The sequence below is a fragment of the Cebus imitator genome, unplaced genomic scaffold (assembly GCF_001604975.1).
Source record: "Cebus imitator isolate Cc_AM_T3 unplaced genomic scaffold, Cebus_imitator-1.0 Scaffold79, whole genome shotgun sequence".
NCBI classification, from domain to species: domain Eukaryota; kingdom Metazoa; phylum Chordata; class Mammalia; order Primates; family Cebidae; genus Cebus; species Cebus imitator.
In genome coordinates this window covers 4,200,109-4,215,045 of record NW_016107394.1, presented here as the reverse complement: position 1 = coordinate 4,215,045, position 14,937 = coordinate 4,200,109, and the positions used below count along the sequence as shown (strand labels likewise).

General features: G+C 36.0%; 1 protein-coding gene across 1 annotated transcript in view; it reads left to right on the top strand.

Moving 5' to 3' along the window:
* The window catches only part of PGM2L1 (phosphoglucomutase 2 like 1), a 61,555-nt gene that overhangs the window by 22,122 nt on the left and 24,496 nt on the right, over positions 1 to 14,937 (top strand). The window contains exons 2-5 of the mRNA XM_017532980.2: positions 3,501 to 3,668; positions 6,207 to 6,313; positions 7,036 to 7,120; positions 9,426 to 9,509. Of these exons, the coding sequence (XP_017388469.1) occupies positions 3,501 to 3,668; positions 6,207 to 6,313; positions 7,036 to 7,120; positions 9,426 to 9,509 (444 nt within the window). The remainder of the gene's footprint in view (positions 1 to 3,500; positions 3,669 to 6,206; positions 6,314 to 7,035; positions 7,121 to 9,425; positions 9,510 to 14,937) is intronic.

The window sequence follows — 14,937 nt, the reverse complement described above, 5'->3', positions numbered from 1 at the left end:
CTCCTGCCTCAGCCTCCTGAGTAGCTGGGACTGCAGGCACACACAACCACGCCTGGCTAATTTTTGTATTTTTAGTAGAGACGAAGTTTCGCCATGTTGGCCAAACTGGTCTCAAGCTCCACACCTCAGGTCATCTGCCTGCCTCGGCCTCCCAGAGTACTGGAATTACAGATGTGAGCCACCGTGCCCAGCCTCGTGTGAGTATTTCTCAAAAGCAGGTCAGTCAAATAGCTTTCCTACTGTCTTCGTCCTTTTTTTTTTCTGACCAGGCTTCTACCTCCAAGTAATCAATGAATTGTAAACAAGCGCACACATTTAGAAAGCAAACAATAATTTGCATTTTAGATAACTCCAATATATGTTTTATAGATTCAGATCTTATCAGTAGCTTTCTGTGAGTGGGAAAAGGAGAGCATTTGTGAGGTAAAAAATTGTTCACATAGACACACAAGTAGTGGTTTTTCTCAGCCATCACAAATACCTAACTAGTTTTTACCATAAAAAAAGTAATATATGGCCGAGCACAGTGGCTCATGCCTGTAATCCCACCACTTTGGGAGGCCGAGGCCAGTGGATTGCTTGAGCTCAGGAGTTCGTTCGTGACCAGCCTAGGCAAAACGGTGAAATCCTGTCTCTACTAAAATACAAAAAATTAGCCAGATATGGCAGTGTGCACCTGTAGCCCCAGCTACTTGGGAGGCTGAGGCAGGAAAATCGCTTGAACCTGGGAGGCAGAGGTGGCAGTCAGCTGAGATCGTGTCACTACATTCCAGCCTGAGTGACAGAGCGAGACTGCATCTCAAAAAATATATATATATAATATATACATAAAATATCCAAACAGTATCATGGCTGTCCATTAAATATAAGTCCCTTTTCTTCTTGAAACCCCATGTCTAATATCCCCTTCAGAGGTAATCACTATTTTTAGTTTCTTATATTTGCATGGAATACTTCTGGATGATATATAAATATAAGCATACCTCAAAAAAAAATGCATACCTCTTTGTATATAAATGAAAACACTGTGTATACTCTTCTGCTCTCCTTTTCATTTACTATACCTGAGTTTTACATGGAAATTTCATTTAAAAATAATTGGTTTATAATTCTTTAGAATCTTCATATATTATAGTTTATAAAAAATCATAGTGATATAATGACTAGCCAAACAAATACAAATGTAATTTTATCTGAATGGAGAATATGTGATAATTATGGCTGCATAGATAGTTTTTTAGGCTATATTTTTAGAAGTTTATAACATCAACATCTAATTTAATGTCTCACTGTTAAATAGTGGAGAAATCTGAGTTTAAAGTAGATTTCAAATGCCCATTTGATTATTTAGCTCTTTTTGCCATACAAATGTATTTATCATGTCTAGTATGTCCTTATTCTTTATTCGTTTTTATTTTTCTCTAACTTTCAAGCTTTTCAACAACCAGGAATTAGGTTAGTACTGGTTGTGAAGTCTGTAATTGGGAACAGAATTTTTAGGCCCTACTCTAGTAGCTGTGCAATTAAACATTAAGAAGTATACTTAGTAACCAATAGCATTTATGTCTGGTGGATCATTTATATGTGTGTGTGTGTACATGTGTGTATAAACACATATGCATATATATGTATATATATCTTGTAATAAAAAGGAATATCATTTTGCTTTGTAACTGGAGTTAAATTGTTATTAGAAGCATTATTAACACACCCAACCCAATTATTTTGTTTGTTTATGGTGAGATGGTATAGGTTTTAGAGCCAGACCAGCCTGGGTTCCCATCCTATCTAAATTTCCAGTACCAGCTCAGTATACTAGGCTTCCTTTCTAAATCTTCATTACTTCATCTATACAATAGTAATATTAATAATAACACTACCCATACGATGCTGCAATGAATGTTCTTGTATGAATAAATATTATTGTTCATGTGAAATTATTGCTGTGGACAGAAATCTATGAGCCAAAGGCATGTGCAATTTAAAATTTGATACTTGCTGTAAAACCACTGTGGAAAGACTATCCCAATTTACATTCCTACAAGCAGGGTATTACAGTACCATATACTCTTGACACATGAAGAGTTCATTCAGTTTTTGCCATTCTTATGCCCATCTTTAAATGTTAGCCCTCTTCAAGTCTCTTTGACTTCTCTGTAAAATCTGGTGGTGTATTAGCCATGATAGTACCCCAGATATTGTTATTCATATTTTTCTCTTAATAGCTATTCATATTTTTATGTAGGTCGTGTATTTGTTAGTGTATGCTGTTTATGAAACAGAAACTCCTTGAGTCAGGATTATATATCTATATGCTTTAACATCCATTAGTTTTAAGCAGATTAAAATTTCAGTTAATCTCATTCACCTTCTCATTAGTTTGGCCATGTACTCTGGTAACTTTAATTTCTATTGTAACCAGAAAACCATTTTGTTTAAATTGTATATTAATATGTTTTTATGTCTTTCTAAGGACAAATATACTGTAATATTTAGCACCTTTCATGTGCACTGGTTTATTACTCTGAATATTCATCATCATTGTGTAGATGTTGAAGAAGTAAACAGTATGAACTCAATTCATATTAATGTTGAAGATAGAAGTTGTGTCTCATCTCATTTTCTTAATATTTGACTTTTCCAAAAAGAAAATACTGGAAAATTCTATGTAAGTCTTACTGTTATTATAATTGCATTTCTATTTGAAACGTGACACTCTTTTGTGAAGCACCATTTTCAGTGACAGCTATTCTTGAGATTTATGAAAATAAGTTAAAGTACATGATAATGAAATACAGAATCCCTAATATAGATGTTGGCATGCCCTGCCTCACAAACCATGTTTGGAATGAATTTTTCTCATTCTTAATTAAGTTCACACTTAACACATAAAGCGTTTTTATGGTCAACTTGTGCCATAGATAAATTGAATAGTTTTCTGTGATTTTTAAGGAGTAGAAAGGAATATCTGTTCATTTTGAATTGCAGAGGTCTAGGTAGGTAACTGGTAGGCATGTTTTAATGGTATTTATCCAGTAGTATCTCTATTTCTCTTAAAACTTAATGTATTAGCCATGCATGATGGCACATAGCTGTAGTCCCAACTTCTCAAGAGGCTGAGGCTAGATCACTTGAGCCCAGGAGTTTGAGGTTACAGTGAACTATGATTGAAACTTAACATAATTGATGTCATTTTTTACTAAGAGGTTTATTTTGGATCTATAGCTCTGATATTTATCAAATTTTTAAAAAGAATGTTCTCTAATATGCTATACAAATGCTACAAAATTTAGAGGTATGTAAATCACCCTCAACAGGCCCTTTCTCCTTTGGGGACTCAGTGAATGGCAGGTATTATTTTATTATACATACAAAGAAGTAGCACTGTGGAATTTCTACTGAATGTTGAACCTTGTGATATGTGCATATTGGCTCCTCAGAACTTCATATTAGGTCTCTGCTTGTGATCCTGGTTAAGTTTTAATACTTCTTTTTTATAGAATCCCAAAACAAAAGAGCAGATTGAAAACCTGTTACGGAATGGGATGAACAAGGAGCTGCGAGATCGTCTTTGTTGCCGAATGACTTTTGGGACTGCAGGACTTCGCTCTGCCATGGGGGCAGGGTTCTGCTATATTAATGACCTTACAGTAATACAGTCAACACAGGTAAGTATTATAAAGTATTAAGAGTGTATTTCTAGCTGGGCATGGTGTCTCATGCCATCCCAGCACTTTGGGAGGCCAAGGCGGGTGGATCACGAGGTCAAGAGATCGAGACCATCCTGGCCAACATGGTGAAACCCTGTCTCTACTAAAAATACAAAAATTAGCTGGGCATGGTGGCGCATGCCTGTAGTCCCAGCTACGTGGGAGGCTGAGGCAGGTGAATCGCTTGAACTCGGGAGGCGGAGGTTGCAATGAGCCAAGATCACGCCATCCAGCCTGGTGACAGAGCCAGACTCTGTCTCAAAAAGAAAAAATTAAGAGTGTACTTTTTCTCAGTCTGGTTTTTTTGTTTGTTTGTTTATTTGTTTTGCTTTATAAATTAGGTAATGCCTTTCTAAACACACACACACAAAGCTTTATTTCCTAGAAGTTACTCTTATGTAAGTAAAAACTGTAGACTCAATTCTGACCTTTAGTCTTGCTTAAGATTTTAGAAGTCATTTATATATCTTCACGTCACTGACTGACTTTCTGATTAAGAGTTATTTTGGTTACCATTGTTAACATCTTGACAATGTTACTTTGCATTTGAAAACAAGAAATGTATATTGGCATATCCAGTTAATACAAAGAAACAAACTTAGATAGAAGAAAATAATTACTCATTTTGGTATATGGCCATTCATAAAGGTTAACCAGAGTATTTGGAAAATTTAGTTGAAAATATTTTTGTTTATTATGATTTTCTATATCCATATGAGAGTTAATTATGTAATACGATACAATTCATTTTATTTCTCTCCATAGTTATGCTGCTTACTCTAGAAACAAATTGCTTCTCTTTGCAGTGAATCATCCTGTTTCAAATAACTACACTTTTGAGGCCAATAATGTATTTAGCATATACTAAAAATAGCTCTGGGCTAGAGAATTGTTCAGTAGACATAATTCTAATTGATACTCCCAAGTAGTAAATCATCTTTTGCCTTATTCTGAGAGAATTCTCTAAAGTCAAGGGCTAATGCAGGGGTGAGAGAGAAGGAATGACGGGATGGCTGAATAGGTAAGATACCTGCCACCTTCCTTACCCGCCCCGCCCCCATTCCCCAACCAGAGATGCTTTAGTTCATTCTTTTCTTATACATGTAGACTCTTCATATGATTTCATTCAAAGTGAAGATTTCTTCACTTTACAAAGAGAGGTGGGGGAGGTGTTTGAAAATCAATTTCTACAGAAGTGCAAATTTTTACTGGATTTGGGATTCCATTGTGTGAAGTGGAAAAGCCCCATGGAATATGATTCTTAAGCACTAGCCCTTTTCAGATGTCATAGGTTGGTGCAAAAGTAATTGCAGTTTTGGTCTTTTTTTTTTTTTTTTTAATGGTAAAAACTACAATTACTTTTCTACCAACCAACATATATAGGGAAATAAGACGGATTCTGATAGCAGAGAATAATATGAGGGTCTGTGAGGTTTTAGGATAGTATCATCATTAGAAATAAATTGTTGAATCTAGCTGCTATGCTAAGCATGCACGCACTCATAGCTTATAGATTGGGAAAATTAATTGTACTTGAGAGATTCAGGCACCAAAAGTCACTGGGGCTTTGTCTGGTGCTACCACATACTTATTTAGCAGTGTCTGCCATATAATAGGTCTTCAACAAGTTAGTATAGCTTAGTTTTAGTTGAATGAATGCCCTTAGGCAAGACATTACATGCAGCTTTAATCTTAGAGTCTCCTCTTTTTAAAAGAGATATTGAAAGAGACCAAATTAGAAATGATGTCTGCATTTTCTTTCTTTTCAGGGTTGTTATGATTAAATGTCCCATCTTTCTGTGGAACTAATTTTAAAGGACTGTAATATAAAATGTTTAAAAATATTATTTTAAATATTAAAATATTAAAATTAGCAAATCATTCATAAGATAGTTAAATGGTTTTAGTTTGTCATTGTGATGTTTTCAATATGAAATACTTCATTTCATTTTTTTGTCATCCATGACTGCAAATTTTCCTAGCCTATAATATTTTTTTCTGTGAGATTTTAAAACCAAAGAATTACAGAGGGATCAACCATTACAAGAAATGTTCTAGTGAAGAACTGTGTTGCTGATTAAAAATGTTTGCATCATAAACAGGTCAAATCTTTTGGTTAACTTCAATCGTATGATTTAGCAAGAACTTAAGACAAAATTCTGTTCTCTAGAGCCTTGAGACAAAAAACAGTTTATGTTGGCTCTTCTAATCATTTTTTTTTAGCTTATTGTTGCTTATGTTTCTTCTGTTTTTCCTAATGTTTTACTTATTGAATTGGATTTAGTGGTTACTAAATCTGTATTTCCATGGTATTAAGATTGTCTGAAAATCCAGGAAATGTTGTATTGCTCCCACACTGGTAAACACGGGCCTAAAGATAGAAGCTACTTCCCTAGGAGCCAATACGCTACACACTGAACATAAAAATAAGAGATTCTGAGTCATATGAAATGCAAGCATCCATTAGGACTAATCTTTTGTGTTTATTTGCTTCAGGGGATGTACAAATACCTTGAGAGATGTTTCTCAGACTTCAAGCAGAGAGGCTTTGTGGTTGGATATGACACTCGGGGTCAAGTAACTAGCAGCTGCAGCAGCCAGAGGTACATAGTTAATTGTTTCAAAGATTAAGTTGAAATAGAATAAAACATATTTAAAAAATTTTTTGTCCAACAGTAGGATTTATGAAACAATAGACTGTCAGATAGACATGTGATCCCATGCTCAGTTAGAGCTGAAATAGAAGAAAAGTGTTTCAAAGAAAAGCTTTAGATTTTCCAGAAAGGAGTAAAAATTTAAAATATTTAGAGTTCATATTTAGAATGACATCCTAGATTATAACTTTAATATTTTGGCAAATGCACTGGGTAGGAGAATAATGTAGCTTATATTCTCTCATTATATGCCTATTTGATTAGTTTTATGGTATTTTCATAAATAGATAATCATGATGTAATGATATCTTTCTTCAGGGAGTAATAATGCATATTGGGCTTATCAAAGTCTCTTCTTTCACTTTTTACATTCTTTTTGCCTTTTGTAGATTTTATTTCTTAGTAAAAGAGCCATAAAAAGATGAATGAGGGAAAAAGAGGAAACTGAAATATCAGTTATGTTAATTTTTAAACTCTTTTTTAAAAAAAAATCTTATTTATTTAAAATTTTCCAATTAGGGCATGAAGTTTAAATAATCAGTGATTATAAGAACAGGATATATTAGGCTACTCTTTATTCAGACTAATTATAATATGAAACATTTACGTGGAAGGTTGGTTTTTAAAAAGCATGGTAGGTAAAGGACTAAATGAAATGTCTCTTTTTTTAGGCTTGCTAAACTCACTGCTGCAGTCTTGCTGGCCAAAGATGTTCCTGTGTACCTTTTTTCAAGATATGTTCCTACACCTTTTGTAGTAAGTGTGTTGTGTTAGTGATCATACAGCTTGCTGCTCTTGAAAGATTTCTTAAATCAACTAGGATTCAAATCATTTTCATGCTTGTAGTTCTGTATTGAGTAATATGAGGGACCAATGGAAGGAAAATAAATTTTGCTTTGAGTTTATTTTCATTCAACAAACATTTGTTAAACTTAGCTAAGAACTTAAGCTATAAAAGTTAACAAGTCTACAGTTTTAGTGGAATATTTTAATACTCTTCTTTCAGAAATTAATTCATTGGGCAGACAAAAATGATGAAGGTTAGATTCGAACACATTGTCAACAGGCTTGATCTGGGTGTGCGTGTGTGTGTATCTGTGTAAACATGCTCTTTTGAGTGACAATAGGATTTACACTATAAGCAGAATCACAGTCTCAATAAATGCCTAAGAACTGCTTATCAAACCATATACCTGGACCCCAATGCAATGAAATCAGAAATAAAAAGCCCATAAATCCTCCCATGTTTGAAATATTAAAAATAAATTAATAAACTATTTGTGGATTAAGGAAGATAACATAATGCAGATTAGAAATTATAGGCAGTCCTTGCTTTGCACAGTAGTGTGGGGCTATAAAGACAGCTGTACAAGCCAAAACCATGCCACGTGATCTTAATCATCAATGAGAAAAATCATCACTGTTTCATGACCTTTAACATTTTTTTACCAAAACATTAAAAACATTCTTACTCTTGGTTAAAAATGTATAGGGAAAAGAAAAAAAATGGTAAAACTAATGTTTATTTAGTACCTTTTAATTTAAAACATTAAGAAACATTGATAACTAAAGTGCTTTATTTCTTCATAAAAATAACTTAGGAGGCTGGGAGCAACAGCTCAGGCCTATAATCCCAGCATTTTAGGAGGCCGAGGCAGACAGATTGCCTGAGGTCAGGAGTTCAAGACCAGGCCGACTAACACAGCGAAACCCTATCTCTACTAAAAATACAAAAATTAGCCAAGCATGGTGGTACACATCTGTAATCCTGGCTACTCAGGAGGCTGAGGCACGAGAATTGCTTCAACCTGAGAGGCAGAGGTTGCAGTGAGCCAAAATCTTGCCACTGCACTTCAGCCTGGATGACAGAGCAAGACTCTGTCTCAAATGAATAAATAAATAAACCTTATCAGGAGATAAACAGAGCTTGTTTCTTATGATTATAATTTATATGTATTACAAGCAAGCTTCTTTTCTGTGCCTTGGCAAATTGTTAATACACCTTTCTGAGTTTGGATTCATTTCCAGCATCTTATCCTTTGTTAATTTCAATGTCGTGAAATATCTCTGGGAGTTCCTTTAATGTGAAGGGTTTTTTTTTTTGTTGGTGTCATTTCCTCCAGGACATCTTATCCTTCTCATCACAATCCCTTTCCTCATTTAATCCATGTGTCCGCCTTCACTACACTCCCCCAGTAGCATGTCTAAAGTCTCTTGAATGGCAGCAGTGTCAGCATTCCCACTTATTTTTTCTATAACTCCATTTATGTTCAATTCAAATTTTTCTCTATTATTACCAATTTTTGCTTCTTTGCTGCACTTTGACCTTTGTTGGCCAGTTCCCACTTTCCATTATCCATTTTTGTAAACTGTCATGTGTGTTTATTGCTGGGAGAAAAGGAGGCAATAGAGCCACATGTTTTGCAGTTTGTGTGAGCGCTAAATAAGAGATGCTCAGTGACTGACCACTGACACACTTTTAAAGAGTGACATGATTGGTCACTTATCATGATGTGTCTCTGTTATAAATGTAGGATGTGTGGACTGAAGAGCTAGAAGCCAAGTGTATACTTGATGCAGATATGGTTAATATTACCATGGTAACTGAAATTTCAACGTGTTGTTCGGAGGCTGGTGCTATTTAACAAAAGCATAGTATCACTAATTAGTTCCTATAGGAACTGTGCAAAGCAAGGACTACCTGTAAGTTTTTAAAACTGTGCAATAATGAAAACAATACATAGCAAAATTATGGGATATAACTAAAGCCCTCCTTAGAAGGAAATGTATAGCCTTAATTAATATATAAGGAAAAAATATTTTAAAATAATAAGTTAACTTTCACTTAATATGTTTGTGTTAAAACAGAAGGAATTCAAAAAAGAAAAGGAAGGAAATATAATAAAGATATGAGGAAAGATTAAGTAAAAAGAAAGAGGATATAAACAAAAGCAATATTATACTATAATGCTTTTCTTGTTATTTAATCAAAGTTATTCTGGTGTCAAATGTGTAAATAGCTAGGAAGCAAAAAGTAATTATGTTGTTATTAATTTTTCAGCCATATGCAGTTCAGAAGCTCAAAGCAGTTGCAGGTGTGATGATTACTGCTTCTCACAACCGGAAGGAAGACAATGGATACAAGGTAAACCTTGGATTCCTGACCTTTGCTTATCTTATAGTTCATCTTTTTAATTCAAATAATATGTGCTGAGTATGTTTTCTATACTGGAAAGCAGAGGTAGACATTGGAAACAGAAAATTAAAAACACTGAGGCTGGTCCTCAAAGAATGTGTATCTCTAATAGCATTTATTATTTCTCAATATGTACAATTACAATTCCTCTCTTCTTTAGTTCTTTTATTTCTAATTGTCCTTGCTTTCTCTATCCCTTCCTAAATCCATACTTTACTATTTCATAAGGTCACATTGTAGTGAGAACTTGAAAAATGAATGGGAGTTTTCAACAACAGAGCCAGAGAAATGGTACTTTGTCTGCACTCTCCTCCTCTCCCTCTGACTTTCTGCTGGAGCTCCCTGTTGGCCACCAGATTCCACTTGATATATCAGCATCTGTGGCAGAAAGCAGAGTTGAGAAGGGTGAAAAGTGGCTCTAGAGGGGAAATAGAAGAATGTAGCACAGTATTGAGCCACCGTTTGGGGCTTCTGGGTGGGTGATGAGTCTGCGTCCTTGTATTTATTTTTCTTCTTGTGTTGAAGGACTCCAGACATACCAAGCTCTGTTTTACTGGCAGAAATCAGCATTTCAATCTTCTGGTCATACCATTGCTCCCTTCTGTTCTCCAGCTCCTCCAATATAGCAAGCCCTTTCCCACCTCTGAGCTGTTATAATTGTTTTGTCTTCTGCTTGGATTGCTCTTCTCCAGATCTTTCCAACTTGCTTCTTTTCTTTTTTCTTTTCTTTTTTAAGAAGAAGAAAGGAGGCTGACTCTTTCGCCCAGGCTGGAGTGCAGTGGCACAATCTCTGCTGACCATAACCTCCACCTTCCGGTTTCAAGCGATTCTCCTGCCTCCGCCTCCCGAGTAGCTGGGATTACAGGCGCCTGCCACCACGTCTGACTAATTTTTGTATTTTTAGTAGAGACGGGGTTTCACCATGTTGGCCAGGCTGGTCTCAAACTCCTGACCTTGTGATCCTCCTGCCTCAGCCTCCCAAAGTGCTGGGATTACAGGCGTGAGCCATCTTTGGGTTTCTACTCAGATAGTGCTTCCTTGAAGGACCTTCCCTGGCTACCTTATATAAAGTGGCTTCCGTCAGTGACTGTTTCTTGTCCTCTTATTTCCTTCACAGAACTTATCACTGATTCTTCCTTTTTCTTTCTTTTTTTTTTTTTTTGAGAGATGGGATCTCACTCTGTTGCCCAGGCTGGAGTACAGTGATATGATCACTGTAGCCACAAACTCCTGAACTCAAGGGATTCTCCAGCCTCAGCCTCTGAAATAGCTGGGGCTATAGGCATGTACCACTTGCCTGCTTTTTTTCTTTTTTATTTTGGTAGAGACAGGGTCTTACTGTGTCCCCACACTGGTCTCAAACTCTTGCCTCAAGCAATCCTCCCACCTCAGCCTCCTAAAGTTCTGGGTCTGGTTTCCTTTCTTTCTTCTCTCTTTCTTTCTTTCTTTTTTATTTTTTTAATTGAGACAAGGTCTTGCTCTGTCACCAAGTCTGGAGTACAGTGGCACAATCATAGCTAATTGCAACCTCAACCTTCCAGGATCAAGCAATCCTCCTGCTTCAGCCTTCCAACCACAGCCATAAGCCACCATACCCAGCTAATTTTTTTATTTTTAGTAGAGACAGTGTCTGGTTTTGTTGCTCAAGCTGTGGGTCTAGTTTCTTTATAATGAATAATCTTATTTGTTTGACCCTCCTCATCCCATAAATATAAGTTTCTGGGTAGAGAACATATTTACTGTTGAACATATTTGGCACATAGTGGTCCCTCAATTATTTTTTTTCCTTAATAAATAAGCACAAGGTTAAAAAGTTAAACAGTAAAAAGTTATCTGTCCCATCTCTGTCCCCTAGTACCTTTTCTCAGAAGCAAATACTGTTTCCAATTTTCATTTCCTTTCAGGGATAGTCCATGCATATATAAACATATATGTGTTTGTCACTTCCCCATCTTTTTCCCCATAAATGTTAGAGTACTATATAATAGTATTCTGTACTTATTTATCTGTTGCTTATTTCACACAACAATATGTCTTACAAACCATGTTTCTCTTTCTCCTTCTCCCTTCCCCTCTTCTCATTCTATGTGTATGTATGTACATATGTATATACTTGTAGATATATACACACATAGATGTACATATATACACATACACATGTATATATAGTCAGTATGTACAGTTTAACCTTGTGCTTGTATATTAAGAAAGGTGTGTGTATTTGTGTATACATACAAAAAAGTGTGTATACACAAACACATACAACTTTTTTTCTTAATATACAAGCACAAGGTTAAACTGTACGTAACACAAATACACACACACATACACACACACACTTTTTTTCTTAATATACTTAATATACACACTTTTTTTCTTAAGCACAAGGTTAAACTCTACATATTGTGTATCACTATGAAAAGGATAATTGGAGTTTGAGAGATAGCAAAGTTGAGGGTTATAGTTCTGTTAATGCCAGGATATAAATTAGACTTTTGAGTGGTTACTTTCCTGAATATTTTGTTGGAAAAGCAGATCTAGATTTTTTAATGTCTTGCTGGTGTACGAAGGGTTGTTTTCTGGAACTTTAGGCTGTGGAGTGGAGGGTTTATGACTTTTTTTAGGAGGTGTTTAAAGCTTTAGCCGAGTGTAATGAATTTATAAGTTAATTCCCACCACCTTAACTGCCTTTGGAGTAGACAGAATAACTGAAAATGGGTCTTCCCAGGATGGGCCTAGAGAGGGAGAGTTTGAGGGGAGACAATTAACAAGCACCAAGTCTCCAGGGCAGGAGAGAAATACTGAGAAGGCCATGCCAGTGTTCAGGAGAAGATTAACTTTTTGAACCTTTATGGTTAGCTTTATCTGGGGCTTTGTGAGGGTGATGGCTGTGCTGGCACTTGCTTTAGGCCCCCTTGGTTCTGCCATTGGGTTATTTGGTTAGATACCTTAGGCCCTGGGAACCTTTGTCCCCTGGGACAGTGTGCTTTTCAGTGATTCCCTTGGTACAGTAGGCATGGACAAGATGGTGGTCCATTCCTTTGGGGACAATTTTTTATACAATGTCCCTTTAGACTGCACTGGTAACAAGCGTTTCTTTAAGACCTCTGGTCAATGAAAGGAGTTCCTTAGAACTTCTGCTGGAGTGATTGACTTTTTGAGTCTTCCTGCACCCTCGAAAATTAAAACAGAAACCATTAAATCTCCTGGATGGAGAGAGATGGGAGGGGGGCATGGTGCTGGGAAGTTCTTGCCCTTAAAATTACGCCCCCTTGTAAACCTGAAAAAAGAACACATTCCCTCAGTATGAATATATACCTGCATGAATATATATCTGCTTTATTCATAAAATTAATTTCATCTTTATCTTTTTTAATGTGACTACTAGAAAATGTGAAATTTTATATGTGGCTTGCATTTGTGGCATACCTATTTCTTTTGGGCACTGCTGATCTATAGGATAGATTTTTAGAGGTGAAACTTTTGGGTTCTTTTGTTTTTGTATTTTGAAATGAAGCCTTGCTCTGTCACCCAAGCTGGAGTGCAGTGGCACAATGCAACCTTCACCTCCCAGGTTCAAGCGATTCTCCTGCCTCAGCCTCCTTCTGGGTAGCTGGGAATACAGGCGTGTGCCACCATATCTGGCTAATCTTTGTATTTTTAGTAGAGACAGGTTTTGCCATGTTGGCCAGGCTGGTCTTGAACCCCTGACCTCAAGTGATCTACCTGCCTCAGCCTCCCAGAATGCTGGGATTACAGGTGTGAGCCACTGCACCTGGCCTAGAGATGAAACTTTTGGATCAAAGGGAATATGCAAATAAAGTTTGGCATTCCGTATTCAAGGTGGTTGTACCGTTTGATACCCTCACCAACAATATGTAAGGGCCTTTATCCTATATCCTCCATTATTATATTATCAAAGTTTTTAATCTTTGCCAATGAGATGAGTGGAAATGTTATTTTTAATCTATACCTGTCTTATGAGTGAGGTTGAGCATCTTTTCATGTATTTATAAGATTATTTGTGTTTCCCTTTCTGAAGAGTCTGTTAAAGGATTTTTTTTTAACAAACTTTATCTTGTAGAGCTGTTTTAGATTCACAGCAAAACTGAGCGGAAGGTACAGAGATTTCCCATATACCCACCTGTCCCCACATATGCATTAACAACATCCCCCACCAGAGTGGTACATTTGATGAGCCTACATTGACATGTCATTATCACCCAAAGCCCGTAGTTTATATTACAGTTCATTCTTTGCACATTTTTTGGATTTTGGCAAATGAACAATGACATGTATCCACCATTAGAGTATCATACAGAGTATTTTTGCTGCCTCCAGAATTCTCTGTGTTCTGCCTGTTCATGCATTCTTCCTCTTTAACCCCTGGCAAATACTGATCTTTTTACTGTCTGCATAGTTTTGCCTTTTCCAGACTGTCATGTTGTTGGAATATATAATATATAGCCTTTTTAGATTGGCTTCTTTTACTTAGTAATTTCCTCCATGTCTTTTCATGGCTGGATAGCTCATTTTTTTTTTTTAGCACAAAGAATAATATTCCATTGTCTGGATGTACCACAGTTTATTTCTCCATTCGCCTACTGAAGAACATAATAGATTCTTCTAAATTTTGGCAATTATGAATAAAGCTGCTATAAATATTTGTGTGCACATTTTGTATTACATAAGTCTTCATTTCTTTGTATAAATACAAAAGAGTATGAGTGCTGAGTCATATGGCAAGAGTATGTTTAGTTTTGTAAGAAACTGCCAAACTGTCTCCAAAGCGGCTATACCATTTTAAATCTCCACCAGCAATGAATGAGAGCTCCTGTTGCTCTACATCCTTGCAAGCATTTGCTGTTGTCCGTGCTCTGGATTTTGGCCATTCTAATAGGTGTGCAGTAGTATCTCATTGTTGTTCTAATTTGCATTTTTCTGATGACATATGATGTGAAGCATCTTTTCATATGCCTCTTTACCATCTGTGTATTCTTTCTGGTGAAGTGTCTGTTTTGCTTTCTTGTTGAGTTCTAAGAATTCTTTATATAGTTTGGATAACAGTCCTTTATCAGATATATCTTTTGCAAATATTTCTCCCAGTCTGGCTTGTCTTTTTATTCACTTGGCAGTGCCTTTTACAGAGCAGAAAATTTTATTTTAATTTTAAATCCAGCTTATCAGTTCTTTGTTTCATGGGTCATGCGTTTGGCGGTGTACCTAAAAAGTTATTGCTAAATCCAAGATCCTCTAGACTTCCTTTCATCTTCTAGGAGTTTTACAGTTTTGCATCTGTTAAACTATTTGCTCATTATTCTTTTGCTGTTTCCTATTGATTTGTGGAACTCTTTATACATAAAAAGTAGCTCTTGGC